This window comes from Canis lupus, chromosome 23, assembly GCF_048164855.1.
Source record: "Canis lupus baileyi chromosome 23, mCanLup2.hap1, whole genome shotgun sequence".
Lineage (NCBI taxonomy): Eukaryota > Metazoa > Chordata > Mammalia > Carnivora > Canidae > Canis > Canis lupus.
The window spans coordinates 15,105,696-15,133,314 of NC_132860.1; the positions used below are offsets into that span (position 1 = coordinate 15,105,696).

The following is a 27,619-nucleotide window of genomic DNA, read 5'->3' on the forward strand; positions in this document are numbered from 1 at the left end:
TGTCTCCCAGCTCCTGTTCTACACAGGATCTCCGTTGCTTGCAATCTTTAGTCCTACACATTGTACTACTTCTTTCTTCCTCCCATCCTCTGACGCGGCCTGACCACCTCCTTCCAGAGCCACTGTGGTGGCCTCCCCATGATCGCACCCTGGAATCCCTGTCTCTTTCCCTTTCAATCCAGCCTCAGAGGCAGAGGAAACTTTCTGAACCACTAACCATCTCACATCTCTTCCCAGGTGAAGTCCTGCAGGCCGGCCAGTCACCAACAGATACCATCGACACTCCTCAACACGTCATTCCAGCAAAGCCCTGGAAACACCGCTGCGGACTCACAGCCCAAGCAGGGCCAGCTGGGGCCTCTGCCTGCAACCCCGCCGCTCCCACCCTCCCCTGCTGCTCACACCCACGTCTCCCCTGCACATCGTCACTGCACCCCCTACCCTTAACGCACGCAGAACAAATGCCTGCAAGCATGGTCACTCCTCTTCATCACTGCCTGATCGTGATCATCAAGACAGGTCTGCTGCTCTCTCGTTCTCTCTTTCGTCTGCCTCATTCACTGCTCCATCCCCAGGCCTAGAACGGTGCTTGGCCAGACGGGGCACCTGCCCCTTGCGGAAGGACTGTGTGACCAGAACCACTGCGCTCTCGCTGTGGCTGCAGGGCTGCCCTCCACCAGTCAGCAGCTGTCATCTGGTTTACAATCACGTCCACTGCCATCACCGCACTCCTCACTTCGTGGAGAGGACGAAGAACAAGGAGCCGTGTCCCATTCACCCCTGTAACCCACACACCCAGCACGTAGTGGATACCCGGTGATGGCTGCCGTATTATAAACATGAAGCACACGTACAGACTTCCATCCCTTTTATTAACAAATTATTTATACTTTATTTCTTTGCTCATTACTTGTTGCACAAGTTTAAGGGGCAAAGGAGGAGAGACATGTTACAGTGATAAAGTTTTAAAAGGTATAAAAACTCCCTTCTATTTTTTTAATATATTTTATTTATTTATTTGACAGAGCGAGTGAGAGTGAATGAGCAAGGGGAGAGGTAGAGGGAGAAGCAGACAGCAGACTTCCTGCTGAGTCAGGAGCCTAATGTAGGGCTCGATCCTGGGAACTCCGGGATCATGACCTGAGCCAAAGGCAGACGCCTAACCCACTGAGCCACCCAGGTGCCCAAGGAAATGAGAAAGGGTCCAGTAAGTCAAAGAACTGGAAAACTGCAATAAGGGCCCAAACTGGCTGCCTTTCTGAAGTTTACCTCATTTTTCTGGTCTTCCATTTCTGAACAGTTCAAACAACTCAGAAATGTAGGAGGTAGAAAATGAGAGGCCTCACATGATCCTAAATCCTAAATAAATGATCACCATTAGCATCTGATTAAGATTCTTCCTCCCAATCAATACATATAAAAGCATGATAGAAGATGTACCCCATTGTACACACACACACACACACACACACACACACACAGAAAAATGATCACACTGACCTGGAACCCTCAGGTAACCCCTCAGCCATCTCTCCACCCTAATACAGAAGTCAACCCCACCACTTTCAACAGCTTCATAATATTCACTACGCAATTCTACTGAAGTTTACTTGGCTAATCCTTTATCAATGATTTTTTTTTAAAGTCCCAGTTTGTCACCACACGGTACAGTGAGGGCCACTCTTGCCCATACTTAAGATACCTCTTTCCTTAAACTAAGTTCTCACTAAGTTCTGGGAAGTGGAACTGATGGTCATAAGAATGGAAATATGACACTTTATTTTTTTAAGATTTTATTTATTTATTCATGAGAGACACAGAGAGACAGAGAGGCAGAAGCAGGCTCTATGCAGGGAGTCCAATGTGGGACTCGATCCCAGGACTCTGGGATCACACCCTGAGCCAAAGGCAGATGCTCAACTACTGAGCCACCCAGGTGTCCCAAACCAACACTTCAATCCCTACTGTCAAAACGGCCTGCAGAAAAGCCATACGATTTAAACTCCTGTCAGAAGCTATAAAATTTTCCTCCACCCTCACCTCAACCAAGGCTGTTCTGCATGATGGAGTCATAAACCTTCAGCAGGACAGTCTCTGACCCACAAAACTGTCCATGGCACTGCTCCATACTCACCGATTCCTGCATCTTCAAGAAAAACAGGCAAAGTTCTGTTCTTGCCCAGGGTTCAAAGCCTTACCCGGTCACTGGACTGCACTAGTGGGGTGCACCCATAACTGCACAGGCCCCGGGTGAGGACCACACTCCACACGGAGGTCCCTGGCTCTGGGCTCTGACCACAAAGCAAAGTGATCACAGGCAGGAGAGCCCCCAGAAAGAACAGCTGCAGGGCCTAAGGTATGTAGGACTGCTCAGCAGTCCTGTCCCCTAAGGGACAGCGGGAAAAGAGAGACAGCAGAGCTAGGACCAAGGGCACATATTTGAACAAAAGGAAATTTGTTTGTGTTTAAGTAAAACCCACTGCCACCAATCAGTGTAGCCTAAGACTTCAAGTCACCGGGGTCCCAGGGGAAAACTATTCTTTGTTAATAGAGTTTCAGTATGAATACTGATCAATGCTTTGAGCAGCAAAACTTCTTCATTTTGTAAAGACCATTTCTACAATTCCTCCCTGTCTTCTGAAACAGAGGAGGGTGCCTCGGAAAGGCCACAGCCGTATTATGAACCCCGAGTGCCCCATGTGCTAGATGACCGGGCTGACCACTCAAAGCAATGGGGCAAACGAGGGCTCAGAGACCCCAGTTTAACATGCATTTTTAATGTGCCTGCTACCGTGCTCCCCTCTGCCCACACCGTCAGCTCTCACCTTCTCTCTCTCTAGCAGAGGCCCCTGGTTACTTCAGAGCACAAATGGCCCCCTCTAGCCATCTTTGCTGTGGGCAGAAGCAGATTAGGATGCACATACATGAAGAATAAACAAGTAGAGGGGCACCTGGGTGGCTCAGTCAGCTAAGTGGTTGCCTTCAGCTCAGGTCATGATCCAAGGGTCCTGGGATCCTGGGATGGAGCCCTCATCAGGCTCCTGCTCAGCAGGGAGTCTGCTTCTCCCTCTCCCTCTGCCCCTCCCCCCCTGCTCATGCTCTTTCTCTCTCAAATAAATAAATAAATAAATCTCTTTTTAAAAAGACTAAACAAGTACAGCCCAGAGAAAATCACCTATGAGTGATTCAGCTAAGCTTGAGAAGGTTGCCTGTGAGTGAAGTTAAGTTCCGGTGTACACTTTGTGAAAACAAATGCAAATGTCATCACTACATCTGAATATGTGCCTTAAAATGGCTTGCAGATAGCTCCACCGTGTCCTTGGGTAGAGGGATTTTGTTTTTGACACAGAGGCAGGCAGCTGGCTGGCCACCAAAGCAAAAGCATGAGGAGGAGTGAAAGGGGTGACCCTAGGTCTCGGTCCAGTGTTTCCAAAAAGAACAAACACATCAACTGCTTTTTCTCCACAAACCGTGAGACAAACACGTGGTCACAAAAATACAGCACCACGAGTAAACAGGTCTTCTGCTGGCATTATGCTTCTGCTAAAGAAAAACTGCCACAAACATCATTTCTTTCCTATACTTAAACTTTCTGGAAAATCTCCAACTAGCCAATGATTTGGAGACAGTCTGATAAACTAAAACTCTCCTCCTAGACACAGCAACTGAGCTCTACAAGTGCAACATCTTGCATGGTGAAAAGATTCCTGGGTCAAAGTCAAGACATGACCTTGGGCCAGTCACATGCCTTTTCTTAGCTTGGTTTTCCCATCAGTGTAAAATGGGGATGAAGAGGACGATCGCAGAGAATGTCAGGAGCTATCACCGTGACCACTGCTTCCCTGACAGGCATTAGCCAGGCTGACCCTCCAACTCGAGCCTGGAGCGTTCATGAACTGCAGGATGTGTGCATCCAGAGTGTCGCATCTGGTCTGGCTACCCCCAGAGAATCCTGAGGGTCCTAGAACGAGCCAGGAAAGAAAGGAGCTTGGCGACAAGTTACCAAGTCAACACGCACACTGCCAACTGCCTGCTTGAGAAATAGCTACAGCGATGGTTTGAACAGCATCATCATCCCTCCTTCAGAGGAAACCTTATGTATAACCCTGATGTGTAAGAAAACAGATACAAAGTGGGATTAAATTCCTTAATTAAGTTATAGCACTGGGGCGCCTGGGTGGCTCAGCGGGTTAAGCATCTGCCTTCAGCTGGGGTCAGGATCCCAGGGTCCTGGGCTCCCTGCTCAGCAGGGAGTCAGCTTCTCCCTTCCCCTCATCCCCCTCGATCATGTACTCATGTTCTTTCTCTCTCTCAAATAAATAAATAAAAATCTTTAAATAAATAAAATTTTAAGTTACAGTAATTATAAATACAATGAAACTATTCTCATGAACATATAGGTTTAAATCACAAACGAAGCTCCTAATATGTTTCCCTTTTATTTTGTCAACCATATACCAAAATACCTGATTCACAAAGAGTTGCAAATGTTAACTATTCTAACCTTTTACTTGCCAAGCCTCAGAAATCCATTCAACTAAACTAACCCAGAAACGCAACAGGAAATTTTTATTTTAAAGTTGGGTAACATTTCTTATCAGAAAATGTTCAATTTGGAGGGAGTTGAAGTACTTTCACTGGCCAGCTAAATCTTTTATTTCTGGAGGAAAACACTGTTAAAATGTATCTCCTACAACATAATTCAATGTTCAATGAGGTCAGCTCTAAAAATCCCCAGATACTTGGTACCAGGCTCTGACAGATATTTATGTAAAACTTCAAAAGACTCAAATTTATTTTGTTTCGCACATTAAGTTCAAACTAAGTTTCGATTTCATCATTGACACTCAACTAGCCTTTGTAAATAAGCATGGTGAGAACACAAGCCCATATTGCCTAATGGAGCTCATTCAATTTATTTTAAAAGTTTCAGCAAGATACACAAGGGCAAAAGTGAGATTATATTTGAGAGATTCAGGCGATGGATTTCGTCAGCCAATGTGAAAAAAACGATTTATCACCTCTTCTGACATATTTTAACTGAAACTTTCCTCGAGCAGTGCACAAACTGCAGTACAAAAAAGTAAACCCCCCTAAGAATTATTACCATAAATAACTCATAAAAGAGATCTTAGTATAATATACACATTGTATATTACACATACAGCACCATTCTAGAAGGCTAAGTAATAAGCAGAATTTATCTATATGACACCCAACAAACCCGCACTGCAACAATTTCTGCTGCCTCGTTCTCACAATATAAGGCAAAATCTTCTTCATTTCTGTACGTGTCAAGTGTTTCAAAGAACTGGTCGTTCTCATCGTTTGCCTGGAGAGATGCACGCAAATACGAGCAAAACATTGACAAGTGCCTCCTCCACTCTTCCACCAAGGGGATCTCAAGAGCATGTATAATCCAAAAAAAAAAAAAAAAAAAAGAGCATGTATAATCCAGCCTTGGGGCTTTGGTTAATGAGGGCCAGCATTCGGGTGCTTCTCTGAACTGCATCATGCTACAACGACACCAACTATTTTCAGAGGATTATGAGGTGAGGATTTTGAGGCCATGAGATATTTTCCATATCTGATTGAATCTTGGTCGTAGAATTCTAGGATTCTGAAGAAGCAGGTGGGGGCGGGGGACACATGGGGTCTAGGAAAGTGTAAGAAGACACAGAAGACCTGATGGCTCTCCAAAGCAGGAGTGACTACAAAGAAGAAATGTGGATGCCCAGAGCTCAGTCAGCTCGGTTCCTGCTCCGAACCCCAAGCCAAACACAAAGTTCAGCTTCAGGGGCAGTAGAGGGTTAGTCCTTTCTACCTCTCTTTCCTTCCCGGAAGATGGAGGCTCTTTTCATCCGTTTACTGGTTCATTCATTCAGTCATCCCACAGGAAGGCACCCACTGGATATCTACTCCGCAAGGCCAACGGCTCGACAGACGCATGGTGTAGGTCTTTGTTAGCACAAATACTATATTGTTTCTCGGACAGCTCTGCAATATCCTCAAAGAGAACTTGAAGATACCAAAAACGAGTGACCACCACCAGAAACGGGACTCACCCGCTCATAAAACACTGCTAGCGCTTGGCAAATGTCAGCTATTACTATCACATCCAAATATTTTGACCTGGGAAGCAGGTTTTGAGCTCCTGTGTACCAGGTGGGACAGAAGGTTCCTGTCCTCAGGGGGGCTGAGAGGGATAAATCCAACACAGAGGGCACTGTGATCGATGCTAACACAGAGAACAGCACCGGGGACTAAGGGAGAGGAAGGCAGGCTTAGTTATATCACCCTGTAGGAGCCGGGAAGGCTTCTGTGAAATGATGAACATTCTCTTTAGAAACAAGAGCTGGGGGGATCCCTGGGTGGCGCAGCGGTTTGGCACCTGTCTTTGGCCCAGGGCGTGATCCTGGAGACCCGGGATCGAATCCCACATCGGGCTCCCGGTGCATGGAGCCTGCTTCTCCCTCTGCCTGTGTCTCTGCCTCTCTCTCTCTCTGTGACTATCATAAATAAATAAAAAATTTATTTTTTTTTAAATAAAAAAATTTAAAAAAAAAAAAGAAACGAGCTGGACAAGGGCAAGAGTGTATGGCAGATAGCTGCAGGTGGGAGAGGGCAGGGAGGCAGCAGACAGTTGAGCACAGCTGAAATGAAGGAATATACTGAGTGGGAGTGGCTGGCCAGGAGGGTGGGAGAGAGTACCAGGACTTCCTCATCAGCAGAGTTAACACGATGCAGGCCACCTGGTTTCAGACACCTCGGTCACCCATAACTTCTCAGAGGGGAAAGAGTGGCTCCTCTGGCAGTTCCACATACCAAACTGAGTGGTCACACTGCACTCTCCCTTCCTGTGCTTGGCGGGAGCCCATCCAGTATACACATGACCCTCCTGTGGTCTTGGTACATGGAGGGGAGCTCCCCAAACCAACCAACCACAACGCTGAAGCAGCCGTAACAGAGGATAAGTACAGGCCTCTGACTCGGCGGGAGCCAGGTTCCTCTGACACACCTCTTTCCACGCTCTAAAACCCATGCAGTGTTTTAAAAAGCACATCCACAAATCAGAACCAAAATGGGATATCACCTGATGCCACTGAGAAGGGCCAACATCAAAACGACAAGAAATAACAAGTGTTGGCGAGGATGTGTAGAGAAGGGAGCCCCTGGGCACTGTTGGTGGGACTGCAATCTGGTCAGCTGCCGGGGAAGACGGGATGGAAGTTCCTCAAAAAAGTTAAAAATAGAACTACCCTACAATCCAGTCATTCTGCTCCTAGGTATTTACCAAAGAAAAGGAAAACACTAGCTCTTAAAGCTATCCGCACCCTTTGCTCATTGCCGCATTATTTACAACAGCCAAGATACGGAAGCAGCCTGATAGATGATGGATGGATGAATACTTGGTGTGTACATACAATGCAATATTATCCAGCCTTAAAACAAGAATGAACTCTTGCCATTTGTGACAACATGGATGGACCTAGAAAATATTATGCTAAGTGAAAGAAGAGACAAACACTGCGTGATTTCATTTATATCTAGAATGCAAAAAACAAAACAAGCAGAAAGAAACTCATAAATCCAGACAACTGGCTGTCCCCAGACACAGGGGGGAGAGAAAGGGGATAAGATGAACTAGGTGAAGGGTTAATTAAGAAATAAAAACTTCTGGGACGCCAGAAGTGGCTCAGTTGGTTAAGCATCTGCCTCTTGCTCAGGTCATGATCCCAGGGTCCTGGGATCAAGCCCCACAATCAGGCTCCCTGCTCAGTGGGGAGTCTGCTTTTCCCTCTCCTTCTCCCTCTGCCCCTCCCCACTGCTCATGCTTGCACATGCTCTCTCTCTAGAATAAAATCTTTCAAAGAAATACAAACTTCCAATTATAAGTCAGGCATGGGAATGAAAACTACAGCATAGAAAATAAAGTCAATAATATTGTAATAATAGTGTCTGACAACAGATGGTGACTATACTTATCATGGGGAGCATTTCACAGCATATATGACTGCTGAATTACCATGTTCTACGCCTGCAGCTAATATAATATTGTATTTCAACTATATTTCAAAATAAAAAATTTTTAAATAATTATTAAAATAGCCTTCACCAAATAACAATAAAATAAAGTAAAATAAAATGAAAGCACACCCAGGGCCACTCTGATTCCAGAGATTTGGGGGTGTAACTAATTTGCTTAGAAGATAGATGTGCAAATTTGCACTACCCCATAAGCCTGGACTTGAAAATGAGAGGAGGTTGGATCCCTGGGTGGCTTGGGGTTTGGCGCCCGCCTTCAGCCTGGGGTATGATCCTAGAGACCCAGGATCGAGTCCCCCATCGGGCTCCCTGCATGGAGCCTGCTTCTCCCTCTGCCTGTGTCTCTGCCGCTCTCTCATGTCTCTATGAATAAATAAATAAAATCTTTAAGAAAAAAAAAAAGAATGGTAAAGCTCACTGGGCAGTAAGGGTGCCATTAAGACACCGGTGAGCCAAAGAAAGTCAAGATCCTCTTCCGGTAAAGGAGGAAGGAGGAAGTCTTCTTCCAGAAAACTTCCTGGAAGAGGTGGCTGCAGAGAAGACTCTGACAGACCCAACAGAAAAGGTGGAACTTGTCCCTGAGCATGTGCCATGCACCACTTAAGTCTCACACCACAGTGTGTGAAGGGACACTGCCGCCATGGACTGGGCAGGGAAACCCTGGTTCAGCCAGGGGGAGTGACTTGCACAATGTCACACACATCCTTGGTAGCACAGCCAGACACCAAAGTCCTCATTCTCTGCTAAGGGAAGCCCTCCTGGTACAGGGCACAGCACGGGGATGGCACATGTGTAAAATGACAAGACCCCACGTGTAGGACACCAGGCTGGAAGGACAACACTGAGATCACACGGCTGCGCCCTCAAAAACCAGGCTGAAAAGGACACGCCACTGGCACACAGGCCAGAGGAGGCTCTTGAGAAATCTGACTCCAGGATCAGGTGTAGCAGCTAAAAGAGAAGCCAGCCAGTCCGGGTTTGAATCCCAGTTCTGAAAACCACTGGCTGCACAACTCTGGACAAGGTACTTCATTTCTGAGCCTCCACTTCCTCTTCTATTAAATGGGGTGGGGGGAGGGATGTGAATACCACCTACCCCTATTTCACAGAATTATTGTGAAAATTAAACAAATTGCAAAGCGCTAAGTATAATGCCAGGTGTAAAAGAACTACTACGGGGGGGGGGGGGGGGGGGGAGTATGGCTGGGTAATGATGATGATAGTGTAGCGACTTCATTAACCACAGCCGACACTGAAGTTGGAAGATCATCTCAGAGACGGCTAGAGAAACCCAGACAAGAGAAGATGGTCATGGCTTCAGAGGGAATGGAAAGAAGTCACTGATATGAGAGATCGTTCTCAGGAGAGAGACTGCATAGAGGCTTGGGGCCTGGGACAAAGGCAGTGCTGGCTGGAGGTGCCAACTCAGCCTTATAAGCACCTAACAAATACTCAGGGTCCCCAGCTGGACTCTGCTCCTTACACATCCAGGTGCGTTTCTCTGAGCCTCAAACCTATCCCTAAAATGAAGCTTACAGGCCTCACATGTTCTACCCTCAGTTCTGAAGATCGAACAGTAGACTTGGCCACAGGGCAGTAAGGCCCAAAGCGCTGTGCAGATGGGCGGCATGAAGCAGAGGAGGGGGTTTGTGACAGGGACCAGTCTAGGGGATGAGCCGAGGGAGAGGGAAACCCTACTTTACCTGTCCCTGATGTTCCCAGATGGTAAGAGCCAGATTAATTCCAACACTGGCGCCCTGCATGGCTGCAGGCTGGAACCAGCCCGGGACCACTGACAGCTGAGGCTGCTGAACACCCAAAGGGTCTGGTTCAAGGGGCAGACCAGGAGGCAGCCTCCCGGTGCTGACAGCAGAATTCACCACTCTGGGGCACTCTGGGGGGAAAAGGAAGTCCAGAGCCTGGCTTTCCCTCCCCCAGGCCTCCAGTTATAGAGCCCATGAACAGATCAAAAGAAGGGTTCTGGAGCCAGCCAGAGAGACACGGGGGTGAGAACACTAGCTCTCAAGGGCTCCTGTAGGCAACTGTGGGACATTCACATTTCCTGCATTACACTGTCATTCACTGGGACTTCATACAGAAATTCATCTTGTTTACGTTGAGTGGTCCAGAGGACAAGCAGCTCACATTCCCAATGTAAGCTGTCTTTGTTTTAGCTTTGGTAGTACCAAACTCAGAACCCCCAGCCCCCAAGTCTCTTCTCTAGCAGACCCTCAACCTCCCCACCACATCACATCACTCACCACAGGAGACTGGAAAAATCTCCTTAACACAGCTATCTCTCCCATTACCCTGCTTCCTTGATGGTCCTTGAATCAACAGAGATCTCATTCTCTCAATCCTCAGCATGCCAGCATGAATACAGATGCCAGCATGCACTAAGTTGAAAGTTCACACCATCTTCTGAACTCAAAGAAGACAGGGAGGACTCCCAGGCACAACCTGCCCCAATTATTCAAACTCCCCCTTTACTTAAAAACAACTTTCAATATGGTGGCACCTCATTTATTCAAGCCTCCCTGTTTGGTTTTTCCAAACATCCCATTTCCCAGATCAAAAGCAAGGCCCGATTTAGATTTGAGATCTTAGTCATACTTTGTTGGCTATAGGTCCTTAGAAAAGTAAGAGCCCTTATCACTCCAAAATATAGTTACTAAATTAAAATGCTCCAGAATAGTGCCTTCTCCCTTCAACCAACTTTTTCTGCCAGCTTTCAACAGTTTTAGAGTTGATAAGTCAGAGGAAACCTTTATTTAAAGAAAGGGGGGGAAAATCTAAGTAAACGGTTCCTGATGTTCTCTAAGAATGTGGATTCTAAGAACACAATCTGTCCACACAAGGATAAATGCAGTTTTATTAAAGAAAACAGAACAGGCTTACACACTCTCTTCAAATAGTGTACAGGGTACACACGAAGAAGCAAACACAAATTCAAAGGGGGTGAGACACCGGGGGCCCCAGCGGGGACTGCTAGGGTTTTGCTCCAAAGCTGAACTGAAGGTGGGCCTGTGCTAGCTAGAGACAGATCCCTGTCTCTGTCCTTCCCAGGGTGAGTCTTCCACAGACCCTCAAATGGAGCTCAAGGAGGGAACTGCAAGGGCAAGCAGTATGGCCACAATGACTATTTTCAAAATATTTTTTTTAATTGAAGGAACAATCAACTGAACTACTTATAATCTATAAGACCAGAACCCTTGGCACCAAATGTGTTAAAGGCCTCAAATGCTCCTGGAGTTTCAATTTATTCCAAATATAGACCTGAAATAGTAGACTAAGAAGCAAAGGCAGCAGCGTTTTAAGTGACTGACCAACTCCATCCAAATATCCCACCCTTCTCACCTCAGAGTGAGGGGAAATACTGAGAGTTGAGAAATACAATTTCTAGAAATTATTCCATCACAGGAGGAAAAGGTTTTAAGACCAATGTGACTTTAAGGATGCTAGCAGAAACTAAAATATATGCAGAACCTCTTTCCACTGCAATCCACCAATAAAATGTCAGTTTTTAAATAATTTCAAAATATAATTGCAGGTTTGTTAGTTTGGTGTCCCTCGCTATTTGAGCATTTTTCAAGCACCTGGATGTTAGTTAACATTATTAAAATGAATGAAGATCCTGTCCCTGTCCATAAGGAGCTCACAAGTCAGGTATCTGTGCCTAAAATGAAAGGCTCTACTCAATGGGAGATATTAATTTCTCTAAGGGACTTTTAGAAACAGAAAAAAGATCCAACGTTCTTTGCAGTAATCTAAAAAAAGAATTTAACATAAACAGAAGACTCTAAAAGGGAGATGCTGCTATATTCTAAGTAACAGAATCTGAGGCGGAGCATTATTCACCAAAAAAATGACCTGCTTGGTGACAAGGCCTGTGCTACACACCAGCGGACACCAAACCCCACCCTCTCCATAATGAATTCAGACCACCTTGTCAGCTTTTGTAGATGAAAATACTCCCAGGCCTGTCTTCCTTTCAGAGGTAGATAACTAATGTTTCCCCAAAAAAACCACCATTCACTTTATACATGCCATATATAATTTCTCAAATGGTAGGCTGAATTCAAACTGAGAGCCAAGTCTACACAATTCTACACAAAACTAATCTTCAACTAACGGGCCAGAAGCTCTGGTTACTGGGATTTCTTTCATTCCAATTCATTTAAAGTATTTACTGAGCACCAACTGCCAGAAATTGCCTAAACACTGAGCAATCACACTGGCCATAAAGAGACATGGAACCCTCCCTTGTGGGGCTTACAATCTAGGGGGTAAGTCATAATCAACAAACTAATTTCATTGAGACAAATGAACAGGACACAGTGATTACAAATAACAAGTAGCTGAGCTGAGGAGGAAAGAGAATAGACACCTACTGGATAAGACAATCAGGTTAGGGAGACTCTCTCCAAAGATAAAAGCCCGCAGAAGATATTCTTACAACTTTCAAAATAGCTGTTACAAAGGCTGGCATGACTGTTACTGGAAAATGTTCTGAATAACTAGTATATATAATTTAGAAAAGACAAAAATATTTTAAAAAGTAGAATGAGGCTATAATCATCTATAAACTTAATAGAACCCCAATAAAAATAGTTTCTGAAAAATATTTTGAACTAGACAAAGGGTTTCTAAAATTAAATAGATTTAGATAACCAAACTGGTGAGAAAAGGCAGGGGGGAAAAATCTTAAAACGGGGAGTAATGAAAAATGAGTAGCTCTATTGATATCATAACCCATGACAGGGCGATGGTAATTAAGGCTCTCGGTAGATAACAGAACACCTATGACTTCAATGTATAGATCCTTGGAGAAAAGACTGAAGGAACAGTGTTGGGACAAGCCAAGCATTAGGTATCAAAGACCGGATTCCCTGCCTCACTCTTCGTACACCAAAAGAATTCTAGCCACAGTCAACTATGTAAAGTATATCATGACCTCTCTTTTTTTAAAAAAGTAATAATTTCAAAGTAAGACAGTCTGCATGCAAATGAAAAACCTAGAAGCCATAAAGGAAATATTGATAAATCTGATTTAAAATCAATTTCTGATTAGACAAGTTATATAACAAGGAAACTCAAAAGACAAATGACGACCCTAGAATGTATATGTGCAATGACCCCATCCCACAGTCCCCTGAGGTCTCTCTGAGATACTAGCTGTGCTTACCATTCACCTGGAATCTTGTTAAAATGAAGATTCTAATTCAGCAGGTCTGGAGGTTGGGGGCGGGGGGTGGCTCTCAGATCCTGCTGGTCTAACAAGCTCCCTAGAGACATCAAGTAGCTAAATTTTATAGAACTTTCCTAGATAAGAAACCTGGGGCCAGAATTAAGATACCTTAACAGGAATCGCCCAGAAAGGTTTCAGAAGGCCCCCAACCCAAGCATCACCACTGGCCAGTCTGACTTAGAAGATCCAGCAGGAACTGCAGGAATCGGTATTTAAAAACAAAACAAAACAAAACCCTCCCTGCATGAGGAAGACAGTCAGCCTGGTTTGCAATCGAGTGGACAGACCATGAGTGCATTCCTGCTTTCTCCGTGCCCTGAACACTGCAGAGAAACCTGTCTGAACTGGTAACTTTCCTGTCCCCAGACCCCACCGGCATGCCCTCCCCAACGCCCATGTCACCCTTCCGTAGCTGTCCTAACACATCCTCTTCCCACTCCAGAGCTGGCAGGATGGAGAGTGCACAGCAAAGGCGGCCTCCTGCATGATTCAGCGGCATCCTGGGGACAGTTTCCGCGCTCGGCTGCCCTTCACCCGCTCACTGGCTGTAGGATCCTGGGCAAGCCTCCTAATCTCTGAAACCCCATTTCCTCACTTGTGAAAGGCAAGTTGTGGAGAGGGCTGAGCAAGTTAGCCTACTCAAAGAACTATGTGAACTGTAAAGCATCAGATGAATCTTATTTTTTATTAGGCAAGGGACCCCTGGGAACACACTTCCCACATCCACGTCCTGATAACGTTCTACAAAGTTTCCCCTCCCCACCACCTCTCGACTGATGGGAGAAAAAACTCTCCAGGTTTCTATTTTCTAAATATACAGACTAAACTTTACCAACTAAATGAATAGGACATAACATGTCATATCAAGCCTAAACTAAAAACAGCTTCAACTTTTAAAAGACGCCAACAAATACTTCATATATGTCTGCTAATGTGCATGACAAGGATTTTCCAAAACAAATTCTATCTTAACAGCTTCGACTTTGTTACTTCTAAACGTTAAATCTCGTCTAAATTTTCCTCCCTGCTCATTTACACTGCCTTCCCGCCACACGCACACCCCGCCCCAACCTGGGGAACAGTGGAAGAAGCAGGTATTTGGTATCTGACACCATCCCCAAGGGCACACACCTTACTGGTCTCCTCAAGAAGGCATCTGCCACTGAATCCAGTTGCTAATCCAACGAATTTGGAAGACTCCCCGGGAGGAAGTTCAAAGCACGTGCACAATATACACATCGGATTTATCATCAGGAAGCATTTGCCAAAGGCCATGAAGAGCATGCTTTCCACGTTGATCAGAGATGGGAGGAGAGGAAGCCAGAGGTGGTGCCACTCGGTCTAATGACACACCTGGTTTGCCTCTTTCCAGGTGCTCAGCCAACCAGATCATCCCAGTGCCCTGGGGTATGATGGGGAAATTTCCTCACCAGCCACGTTTAAACGAAGCACCATACAACCTAAAGCCAAAAGGCAAATCAGGCAGCAGAAAAGCCTAAGGAAGGCCTTGAAATGCTCCAGCTGGAGACACAAATTAAAGGGTGATCCTGTTACTACATCGTTAGCTAAACACCCAGGGAACAAAATAACATTCCCCGAGACCGAACCCACCCTGGAGAATGGGGTCCAGAACACAGCCCTGAAACGAAGCAGAAGCCATGCACTACCTATGGCAAGGACCTGCCTTTGTGAGTAGGGCTTCCCCAGACCACCACACAGGGCCTATCTCCCAGCAACTAGTTGGCCAGAGAACATTTGGTTTCAATTAACAGTAACACACTCCCACTAACGTAAAGAGGGGAGAAAAGATAGGAGAACATTGGCTCATTATAAGGCCAAGGGGTCTATCAGAAGACCCTGAATCAAGAACTGCAGCCAGCCCTCAGGGGAAATGGAAAACCATTCACTTGAGACTTTTCCCAAGGCCTCTCATCTCCTGCTCTGCACAACCCCTTTGTTCTTCTCTCTCTGCAAAGTAGTTTTATTCCATGCTTCTCTGTACCCGAGTCAACCACCTCCCCAATCAGATTTTGAACTGTAATGTGAACATCAAAGACAAGCGAGGATTGCTGTCCCAATCCCAAAATATTCAGGAGACAGTTGAACTCAGCTTGGGTAAGGGGTCCTTCCCTTGATCCACACATCAGAGGGGAGGTGGGCAAGTTGGTAGAGGACACCCATCCGTCTGGCACAATTACAGAAAAATGACAATCCAATTGACAGCTTAATGAACTCTGACCTTTGTTAAAGCCACAAGGTTTTCCAAAGGTACCATCTTGCCTTCTTATCCTCACTCCGAGGAAGCACAGCTGTACAGCCAGATCCTCAAATAACAGATAAATGTCTTCTTTGTAGCTTGCTGGTTGGTTGCTTGGGTCGGAGGGGAAAAAAAAAAGCATTTTGTTGTTTAGTTATCAAATGGGAAGGTATTTCTGGTTCTTCCGTTTCTCTTTGGAGGAAGGTTCTCAGCAGAACCTGGTCAACACACGAAAATGTCCTTGAGATCATGAATGCAAAGGTGGGACAGAAACCCAGCCACCGCAGGGACACGTGGACCACGGGTACACGGAACGGAAGCTTTCTGCGGCAAACATACTAAAAGTCAGTTCCCATAGGCAGAAACCGATCAGGGTAAAGGTTAAGCAAGGCTGGCTCCCTCCTTACAAAAGCCCTTCGGTTTAACATCAAGAAGCCCCAAAGAGTCCGTCAGTGGGGGGCTATTTCACCTCGGGCAACAAACACATTCCTCACAGATCGCAGGCTGCTCTGTGTGGTTGCTAATAAGATAATCTGTTACAGGAGGCTTACAAATCCATTTACATTGATTTTAATTAGTGAATCAATCTCAGGCCTCGAACAACTTGGTCCCGAGAAGGTAAGCAATCCAGCTTGGGTCTGTATTCCCAGCCTGAAATCTACATTAAAAAGAAGTTACTCTCTGATCAATGAAGGACAAATAAAAATAATTGGGTTTGCATCTTTCACAACAGAAGGAAAAATCTCTTCCAAGTTCAGACGGTAACTCTTCGCACGTCGATCCGTCGATCCGAGCAGTATCTTCTCAGTGATCTCCTCACAGATTCATCTAGGACTAAGGGTTTTTTTTTTTTTTTTAAAAGCCTGAAATCCAGAAAACCAAAGTCTGATCTTACGACCCTCAGTCAAAAGTCTAAAATCAAAATGAGCCTCACTTTCTCAAGAGCTGATCCGAACCTTGCAGTCTAGCCTGAAGTTGAACAGGGAATTACCCAAACACAAAATACAAATGACAAGGAAGGACCAAGTGGCACTCACCAGCCTGGCTGTGCTCTGAATCAGCCAAGCTTCATTAAAAAGGCCGGCAAACTTTTGCATTTGCTTTTATTTCATCCTTTTTAAAGGCTGAAACAGAATCTGACCTTTCTGAGTCATTGCAGGCCATGAATTGGAAACAAGCTCGAGGTAAAAGACAGCATCAGTATATGACCGCTCATCACTTCACTTTTCCGCTCATCACTTCACTTTTCCTTCTTCTTTTTTCCTTATCTCTTTCACAGAGTTTGCCCACCCGCTCTATTTTTAGACTTCTAGCAGAACTTCCAGTGACTACACATAGACCCCGTGGGACAAAAAAAAAAAAAGAGTCCAAGTTCAGTGCCATCCTCTCACTGCTGGCTAACACCAATTAGCGTTGGAAAAGAACAGAGGAGTTGATAAATGAAAACGCATCACACTCAATTTTAATTTTTTTCAAGATCGAAAAAGTCCATAAATTCACAAGCAAAGCATGAAGCCGTGGCGAGCACCAGCCCCACGGGTAGAGACACCAACCTACACGTCTGCTCCGTCTCGGGGACACAGACAAGGGGAAGCTGCTCATAAGAGGAGAAGCTGAAGCTGCTGTGGGTCCACTGCACCCATTGCACCGGGGGATACACACTTCATGTGAATACTTTTTTCAAGTACTTAACAAAACCTGGTTGATTTTGAAGTCTGAGTAAGAGTGAGACTGGCCTGCAACACTGCAAAAGGAATTAAATGGAAGAAGGGGAAAAAAAAAAAAAAAGAATGAAAAAAAAAAAAAGACCCTGTTCGCAAGGAAGTAAATTGCAAGGAAAAGCAAGAGACAAGCCAGGGCTCGGGCGGGCTGGCATGGGTGTGTTCTCTCCTTTCTTTCTTTCTCTCTTTCTTTCTCTCTCCTCCCTCCCTTCACCCTCCCTCTCTCCAAAAGGAGAGAACAAAAGAAGTTGATACTTCAGCTGTACATATGGACTCCAGAGCTTTCTGCCTAATGTCTGCTTCCATGCCCACAAGTTTGAAGATTCACTGGAACATTAAAGCTCCTTGGAACATTCGCCTCGCGTTCGTTGGGGCATTTCAGGGGACCCAGCCGGCCCCCTTCCCTGGCCCAGCGTGCGGGGCTGCACAGCAGAGCAGGGTATATGCCAGGGCAGCCTCGCATTCAGATCGAGACCACAAATTATAAACAGTTTCAGTAAATTGACTCGAGTGCTTTTGTTCCCCAGACATACATCTTCCTACCGCTTACAAAGGCAGGCAGCAGAACCTAACCACCAATGCGACTACAGCCAGGACCGGGAAAGGAAGTTATTGAAGCCTGGATTTCCTGCTTTTGCTTGTAGCCAAGAACTATGAGGCTCGTAGTGGTTTCAGGAACTGACTCATCTAATGATTCATGGATAAGATACTGCTTTTAATATGTTTCTGACCCCAAGACTCAGGAACTTCAAAACCAACCTGAACCTATGCTTCACTCTTATTTGCAAATGAGTATTCACAGCAAAATAGCGAGGAGGGCGATGGTTTAATGAAATAAAAAGTGACGCCAACGGCAGGAAAAGTGGTGTGCGGACATCCCATCTGAAGCCGTGATCAAAAGCCTGGTCTGTGGGCTGTGACTTGACAGCAAACTTCCCAAAAGTGGATAACAGGTGGGATAAGGCTTATTTTTAGATGTCATTCCCCTAGATGTAAAAATAGATTTAGCACAGCAATATTTTAATTCAGGCGCATCTGGGGTTGTGACTCTAAATACCCGAGATGTGAAGAAGCATGTAGCTCTGGATTTAACTGTTAAAGAGTTGCAAACCACCGGAGGGTTGAGGGTTAGCTGACCAATGAGTAATGGGCAATAAAGGACTCCTAGTGGAACTCATTCTCTTAAATCACCCTCTACAGAACACTGCAATTCAGGACTTCCACACCGTCCTCTGCCTCTGAACATTGTTCTCTTCACCCCACCACACACATGCATGCATGAGCGGACGAATGGGGACAGACATACGGACACACACACACACACACACACACGCCCAGGACTGAAGAGCAAAGCTCTCTAAAAGTACAGAGTCGGGAGCTCGTGCCTCTGGCTGCTTCCCACAGGTCCCCACGGATTCGTTCATCATCCAGAAGTCCCATTATAGGGATAAGTTTTCAATCCTCCCCTGCCCATCAGTAGGGTTTCCCCTTCCCTCCCACAGTGGACGGCATCAAACACAGGACCAGTTTCAGGGATGGCTTTCAAAGGGTTTACAGGTTTCAACACCAGCCCAGCAGCGCACAGAGGGGAAAAGGAAAACAACACTGTAGGCCGGTTGGGGGGTGGGGGGCGGAGGAAACAGTGAGAACAGTTGACCAGGCAAGGCCAAAGTGCAGGGGCTGGCTGGCAGGCGCTGCTCGGCGGGGCTCCTCCAACAGATTTACTGACATGACGTCAGTGGCTCCGGTCCAGCTTTTTCTTTGGTAGCTTTTACCACTGGCCTCCTGAAGCCTCCACTATGTCAGAGAGCCACAGGACCACAATGAAAATTCCCTTTGTGAAGCGGAGTTTACCTCCGGGCACAGAGGCCTGCCTGCCTGGGAATGACAGGGCTCCTTGCCCTCTCTCTGTGCCCACGGAGGAAAGGGGAGGGAGCAAGCCCCTACAATGCTGTCCTCTGCTTTGGTACAGAGGAACCATTAAATGAAGCTCACTGCCTTAAAAAAAAAAAAAAAAAAAAAAAAACAATGAAAATAAAATGCAGGGACGGCAGCAGTTTCTAAGTGTGTATCCAAAATTTCAGAGGCAGGACGCTGGTTAATTTCTCAGGGATGTCATGAATGATGATAATTTCAGGACTATTCACTCATTCTGCTGTGAGGCTGTGTTGGCTGGACTGATCGCACATGGCTTTGTTTCATCAACAAAACAAAAAAAGTATTACTGACGCCTAAACTCCACGGCTGAATGGACCCTCTGAGGAGAGCACTGTACCATCGCTTCTCCTTAAAGTGAGCTTTTAACTTTCTTTTAATTTTTACTTTTTCCCCTAAGTGCATATTCTGCAATGCACCAACACGGATATCAAAACAATTTCCAAGAAACAAAGATAGGAATTACTAAAAATAACTCTTAACGGCAGACTGGTTAAAGAAAAAAAGCACTCATTTTAGGCTTAGAGGCTTACTATGGTGTTGCCACAAGAGCACAACACTTGCTATGTTCTAAGGACTCCACTGCATAAATCTGCCCAAAACCACAAGCTTTAGGGTTTTGTTTTGGTGTTTTTTTGTGTTTTTTTTTTTGCCTATAAAAATAATATATTCATGATAAATTCTTTAAACAACTGAGAGATTAAATATATTCTATTTTAAACACTTCAAGAGGGGAAGGTACAAAACGTCATTCAAGGAATATTTATTCAAACAGATGTGTGTAAATGACCCCAACAATCTCATCAAAATATAGCTTGCAGTCTGAATGGCTCAGAGAGGTAATAAGATAAGGAATTTCTCACCTTCTGGTTATTTAAATAAGGAGCAGAACAAACTCTTGGGTGCACATGACCAATGGCATTGACTGAAGCCTTCTGTAAAGCCTAAATTAATGTGAGCTTTGGCCTTTGCGATGAGTGCCAAACCATGAACTGTCCCTGGGGAATTCCTTGGTTTGGCCTTTTTTCTTAGGGGAAAAAAGGACAGGTGGACAAGCAAGGGCATGGAAATGGCAACCGAGCACCAAAGGAGCCAACATGAGACTAGTGTGCAAGGAAAGGGTTTATCATGGATCAACAAGCTGACCTGGAAGGTGGGATCCATTTTTGAAAAAGGGGGAGGGGGAGAAGAAGCAGAGACCCTAAGTGCTCACACCATAGCCTTGAAATACCATTTTCCATTAAAAGGAACCAAAAACCCAGCAGAAATGGTTCATTCTAAGTCAAGAACACACAAGAAGAGAATGGATACCAGGAAGCTATCAAAAATATCAGGGTCACATCCAAAGGACAAAGGAGCCCACCAAAAAACAGCAACTCCTAGTGGCCAAAGATGGTTCAAATTGAATATCAATAAGAGAAACTATAATGTATTCAAAAGCATCCAATCATTTAAAATCTATGATTGCATAATGATAAACAAAAAACAAGACCAGAAATCTTTCCTGTGCAGACTATACACCAGGTTAACCAATTAACAGGTAAGAGAACATTTCTCCCTATAAGAGTATTCTAGCTAATAAATGAAGAAAAAACAAGAGGACTGGGATATTACCAGTTTACAAAGTCCATAAGAACTAACAGATACAAGCAGAGACCATAAACCAATGGCTGTTAATAAAACAAAGAGACAACTGCACATTATGATTACGTGCCTCTTGTGGAAATACTAGTTAGGAAATATTCTTAAAAAAAAAAAAAAACCCACAAACAAAAACATTAAAACTGAACCAGATTGAGCTTGTAAATCTAAATCCCCATTTATGGGAATTACAGAGGATAGTGGAACATGATGCATGGCACCCTGAGAATGTGGCTGCAAAGTCCAGAATAAGGTGAACTCAAGAGACACAGTGAGGCTTGAATTGCAAGGGGAAACTAAAGGTGGGAAGAGAGATATCTATAAGGAGTTTTAAGAAACACAGTAACCAAATATAACCTGTGGATCTTGTCTGGACCTGGATTTAAACAAATCCAACTGTGGGAAAACACTGATGAAACAATCAAGGAAATCTGAATGGTGACTTTTATAGATAGATATTTTATGTCAGGGAATTATTATTAAAATGTTATGGTGATATTACAGTTAGTATTTTTTTTTAAAAGAGTCATAGTTTTTAAGCACTTACTGGAAGCCTTACAGATGAAATGTATGACATCTGGGATTGCTTCAGAACAAAAATCCAGTGGGAGAGGAGCCAGGGGTTTAGAAGAAACAAGAATGGCCATGAGCTGATGACTGTTGCTAAGTGATGATGGGACACGGGAGGTCCATTGCCCTCTACCGTACTGAATTTTTCCATTATAAAAATATTGATGATCTGAAATATTTTTTTTTTTTTTATGATAGCCACAGAGAGAGAGAGAGAGAGAGAGAGAGAGAGAGAGGCAGAGACATAGGCAGAGGGAGAAGCAGGCTCCATGCACCGGGAGCCCGACGTGGGATTCGATCCCGGGTCTCCAGGATCGCGCCCTGGGCCAAAGGCAGGCGCCAAACCTCTGCGCCACCCAGGGATCCCGATGATCTGAAATAAAATATAAAAAGATACTTTTCTTGTCACCCTCCCCCCCCACACACACACACACACAGAGAAAGATGCTACAGGGAAAGGTCCTTGGCATTCTAATTCTCAGCTATTGGGTGACAGTGATCACCCAGACATGGTGATCAGCCAGTGATGATAATATATGGGACCCTATCTCCTCCACCAGGCACTGTACTAACCCTTGCTATAATCCAAGAGGAAGGCACTTCTATGTCCATTTTATAGGTAAGGAAACGGAGATTCAAAAAGATTAAAGAGGTTGCCCAAGGTCAGAGAGGTAAGTGGAAGAAAAGTGAGTAATTCTACAAGTTCATAAAAATGAGAATGAGAACGAGTTACGTCTTTTCAGAAGAGTAACAACTCTTGAGAGTGCTGATAATTTCATAAACCAAAAGATTCAATGGTCTCCAGTATAAAAAAAGACAGCAGAATTGAGAAGTGGTGCTTTTCTGACGACCATTTTTGGTGAAACTCTGGCAACTGCACAGTCCCTCTCTTAGATCTCCAAGTGATAAGAGCAGAGGATAAAGGGGGGAAAGTCTAGGCCGCACGCATGTGTGTATATGCGTGTCTTGTGTGTAAAAATGTGAAAGCAAAAGGGAAATTGTCTGAAGAGAGAAAAACAAAAGAGCAGGAAATCCAGCAAGAGTGGAAGCTGGGAAAAAGCTTAAAACTAAACCCAACAGAGAGGAAGATGGAAAAGCAAATAAATGAGCTCCGGTCGGATGGGATGTGGGGGGGACTTTCTGGCAGGGACAAAACCCTCAGAAACATGGAGCAGGGGCTGGAGGTGGAGGAAGTAGGGGACTACTACAGAACCAGTTCGGGGAGACCCTGGCAAAGCTCACTGCGGGCCATTCACCATATTTTATCCTCTTTTATCACATTAGCATTTTCTTCATTTTTCAGATTAGGAAATGGAATAATTTACTGGCGATCCCATCCCCAGTAAAAGCAGGATTGGAGCTGGAAGCAGGGTCTGACGTCAAAGCCATTCTTTTAGGCTACTTTGCTAAACACACCAAACACTAGAGAAAACTATACAAAGTTATGGCAAGACCAAGATGGCCAAAGGCAGAAGTACCCAAAAGGCATAGGGAAAAAAAAATATGAAGACTCTGAAAAGGGAGCAAACCAGTGGCCTGGGAAGGAGGGAAAGACAAGAGCACAAGTTCCAGAAACTGACCATCAGTAGCCCCAACTTGCCCTTTTGCACCAGAGTCACCAGGACCAGTGAACAGGAAGAGTATCAACCTGCCTACTCTCTCACTAAAAACCAGTCAAGATGTCAAAGCAACCCCATTAGCAATCCCATTTTGAAGATCCTACTATATTTTTCAAAGGCCTGATTATTAAGGGCTCTGAGCAAGTCCATGAACCTTTCTCCTCTCAGCCCCTGCCAGTGCCCACCCCACAGCACAGCCTAAGGCATATTTTCCACCCCATCACCTGGGCGGTCACCTGGGCAGGGAAGGGAAGGAGGAATTCATCCCATCTTCCCAGACTCCCAAGCACCTCCACTTATCAAGCAGTGAAGTCAAGGTCATCTGCCTAAATCCTACCCCCAGCATGAGGTCATTTCCATATCTAGGTCTTCAGGTGGTTGGGGTGGGGGTAGCTAATTTATTCTGACAGTCTGCCAACAGAGCACATTCCAGAGAAAAACCAGAGAAACTGGCAGGTCCAGTCCCAGGGTTTCAAACAGCATCAGCCTACACACACACACACACACACACACACACACACACACACACACACCAATATGGATCATCAACCCAGGCTTCCAAACCACACCAGCCTCACCTCCACACATACATAAAGGAGTCTGGATCAATTCAGCCCCCAGGAGCCTTACCCTCTCATTTTCAATGGCCAGTATACCCAGTCTGAGAGGTGAGGGGTACTGGTCCCCACAGTCTTTTGAGGACTGAAAACAAAGGGCAGGTGACTCTTGCCGTCCTCAAGACAAAATGAAGGGTTAGACAATACCCCGATGAAAAGCTTGACCGGGTCTCACTCAATTTTTTAGGACCTTAGCCACATGTTTGTTTTGAAGACAGAGTAAAATAGGCCACCAAGAACACAAAATAAAGTTATTGTGTACTTTTAGGGTTTTGGTACAAATGCCAGAATAATAAAACCTGACAAGTGACTTAATATGCCATCTTTTTAGCCTGGCAGCTGTGGCTAAAAGCCAGATCCAGGAACTGGCTTCACACACTGCCCTTGTTCCCCCTTACACTGGCTGTGTGACCTTGGGCAGGGTGCTAAACTGCTGTGTGACCTTGGGCAGGGTGCTAAACCTCTCTGAGTTTCCCTTCCTTCAACTGCAAATGGAGCTCTTAGGTTTAAATGAGGTGATGCTGAAGAACCGGCTCAGGACAGAACCTGGCCAGTCTTCCTTACTTCCCAAATCCTCCCAAGTGGCCTGGGAATTGGAGCAACCACAAGTTAATAGAGGGGACTCAGCAGTGCCGCCCCTCCTCCACAAACCCTGCCTTTGGGAGGGGACTGTGGGGCTGTGGATAGAATGACCCAGATACAGACATGGTCCTCCAGGACCTTTCTGCCTAGGCTCTCACATTCTAGCTCTTTCTTAATCTAAAAGCTCACCTCCAAAGCGGGCTGGGGGGCCAAGGTGGCCCAGTATCCCTTTCCAGAGGGAACCAAAGATTCTCAGGTGACTTGCCTGGTCAAGGGCACAGCCCAATTGCAGGGACTGTCCAACCAAGCCTTCCCTTCCACACGGCTGGAAGTAGAGGGACCGAGACCCCAACCTGTAGAGGACCCTGAAAAATGCCTTCTCCCTATGAACAGCCCCAATAAGGAAACAGATCTCGGAGCTCCACAGCAAAGGCCAGACCTGAAAGACACCACAGGAGACTGAACACCTGCCCAAGTTACTGCCTCAAGCACATGATAAAATAACTAAACAAACAATGGTGTCAAAACAACCACCTGGAACTGAGCGGTGTTGTTACAATTACTTTTGGTATTAGCCGAAGTACTAAAATTTCTTAAATCCCATTCTACTTTCCCTGCCTTATATATTTAGGTACATCATAGGACATGATCCCGCAGTCTCCCAAAGAGCAAAGACAAGCAAGCCTGAAACCTAGGGATGTCAAGAGCACGGAGACCACAAGTCCTAAAATATAATCTGAAATCCCCGGATTTCACACAATACAAACCTTTCAGCATTCCACTGGGAAAAACTTCTCAATTAAACTTTGCTAGTCTAAAAAGGAAATGAACCAATGCTGAATCATTCCTATGAATGGACACATTTAAAAAAAAATACATTATGAATTGATCTACAGAACAGCAGAGGGTTTGAAGCAATTTGGTTAAAACTAGCACAGGTTTATAGGAAAAGCTCTATAAAAGCTCTGGTCTCAGAAACAGCCGGCGACATGCCTTCCAGAATAATACTGTCAGGACCTCAATCCCTGGCTGCAAAGACCTCCTACCCAAAGATTTTCTCTCTATTCTGCTAAATTAAAGGAGGTCGTCCAGTTTCCTCAATAGTTTCCTAATAGTAGAATGACTGTAGTTTTTCATACAAACTGGGGCATTTGAGGGTAACAAGAGGGTGCTATGAACTACTGCTCAGAGGCTCAGAGATAAGGAGCAGGACTGTATCAGGCAAGTTGTTACATAGCCATGAGGAACGGAAGAGGACAACCCTTTACAAAATACCAGTGAATAAAAACTGTCATAAACAGTTATTAGGAGGAAGACAGAGGGTAACTGGGAGGACACAGGAACAAGACCAAATTGCAGTTAAGGAAAAACCGGGCAGAGCAGAACTTGAACTTTGGGGTATAAATTAACCTGGTTCTGGGTTCTTTTCTTCCTCATCTTAAGTCAACTTACAAATCAGATTCGGGGACGCCTGGGTGGCTCAGTGGTTGGATGCCTGCCTTTGGCTCAGGGTGTGATCCTGGGGTCCTGGGGTCCCAGGGTCCCAGGGTCGTTTCCCACAGGGAGCCAGCTTCTCCCTCTGCCTGTGTCTCTGCCTCTCTGTGTCTCTCATGAATGAATAAAATCTTAAAAAAAAAAAAAAAAATCAGATTTGACGATGCACTGGACTTGTGCCTACAAGTGCCTTCCAGGTCTATCTCCCGAACTCCCAGTTTTTCCTTGTTGATATCTATCGAGGTCTTGGATTGCTTCAGTGTAAGGCGCTCGGGCAGTTAACGCAATCAACATTTATCATAAGGAGCAAGTCGTTCTGCATTATTGAAATTACTCTTCCTCAAGTAAAAGCATCTTCCACCTTAGATATTTTCAATGGACACCTATAGGCCCCTCACTAAAACCAGGAAACAAGCAGAAACATAAACTTATTTTAGGACGTCACTCTGAGTATCAACCTTAATCATCTGACCAGCAAAACAAATGCACACATTTCATGGGGGGCAGGAGGGTGCCATGGTGAGTACAGCGTGCTAACCAGATTCAGTGCTGTATTGATTCCATGACATATGTCACATACCATAAAATCTACCCTTGAAAATTCTATAATTCAGTGGCTTTTAGTAGATTCACGACCTGTGAATTGTCTTTAAATGTGCCTCCCTCCTCTCCTCAACGGTCAGCCTGCCTGTCTCCAAAAGCCTCTATCCTTCCCCCTAAGTCCATTCATCTCTTAACAATCTTTAATTTTTTTTTAAGATTTTATTTATTTATTCATGAGAGACAGAGGGAGAGAGAGAGCCAGAGACACACACAGAGAGAGGCAGAGACACAGAGAGAGAGAGAAAGAAGCAGGCTCTATGGGCATGGGACTCGATCCCAGGTCCCACACCCTGGGCTGAAGGTAGACGCTCAACTGCTGAGCCACCCAGGCGCCCCAACAATCCTTAATTTTAATTCTTAATTTGAAGGCTGGGAAACCAGTCACTCTGAGTTCCATATACCCTGGTTAAGAGACAACAGGAGAGGTCCATAAAGTGCAGGTGGTCCCCAGCCCAGGCTCACACCTGCCTGGCTCAGACTAGTCATTGGGAGTGGCTCATGTCAAAAAGTATGGGGACACTGACACACCCTGAAGTATAGCTGACCAGCTTAGGACAGAAGACTCTGAAAACACAGCTTACAACCCACCAGCTTCCAGAAGAGATCCAGCTCATCTATCCAGGGTATACCTGGGTACTAACCCAAAGAGACACTCACCTTGGATTAACAAGCATCCTCTGTAATACACAAATACACTGGCAACAACAATGGATGGACTGCCATTCACACAAGTGTGAATCAGTATTTGAGTATATTAAAGGACCACAGAAAGGAGTCTAGGGCAACCCGGGTGCCTCAGTGGTTTAGCGTCACCTTCAACCCAGGGCGTGATTCTGGAGACCAGGGATCGAGTCCCACGTCAGGCTCCCTGCATGGAGCCTGCTCCTCCCTCTGCCTGTGTGTGTCTCTGCCTCTCTCTCTCTCTGTTCTCATGATTAAATAAATAAATCTTAAAAAAAAAAAAAAAAAGAAGAAGAAGAAGAAGAAGAAGAAGAAGAAGAAAGAAAGAAAGAAAGAAAGAAAGAAAGAAAGAAAGAAAGAAAGAAAGAAGAAGAAGAAGAAGAAGAAGAAGAAGAAGAAGAAGAAGAAGAAGAAGAAGAAGAAGAAGAAGAAGTCGTCGTCTAATACAGGGGGCAAAGATTTCATTTCAGAGCTTGGAGCACTGAGATGAATAGGATGGTCTGGGTTCCAGCAGCAATCACAACGGCAGGTCTAGCCTTTTGAGGTAGCTCTTACCTAGCTTTCCCACAACCCTTCAAAGTAGGTAGCAACAGTTCCATTTTCCA

General features: G+C 45.2%; 1 protein-coding gene across 8 annotated transcripts in view; it reads right to left on the reverse strand.

Annotated features, from left to right (window-relative positions):
• TEAD1 (TEA domain transcription factor 1) overlaps positions 1-27,619 on the reverse strand; it is a 268,795-nt gene that overhangs the window by 229,162 nt on the left and 12,014 nt on the right. For 4 of the 8 annotated variants that reach the window (XM_072794034.1, XM_072794032.1, XM_072794031.1 and 1 more), the window contains exon 1: positions 14,426-14,593. The exons of 3 other annotated variants lie outside the window; for them this stretch is intronic. In XM_072794034.1, coding sequence (XP_072650135.1) covers positions 14,426-14,578 — 153 coding nt within the window. In that variant the 5' untranslated portion in view covers positions 14,579-14,593. Of the gene's footprint in view, positions 1-14,425; positions 14,594-15,533; positions 15,585-27,619 lie in introns of those variants that run through there. One more of the 8 variants, XM_072794033.1, reaches the window with a different exon arrangement.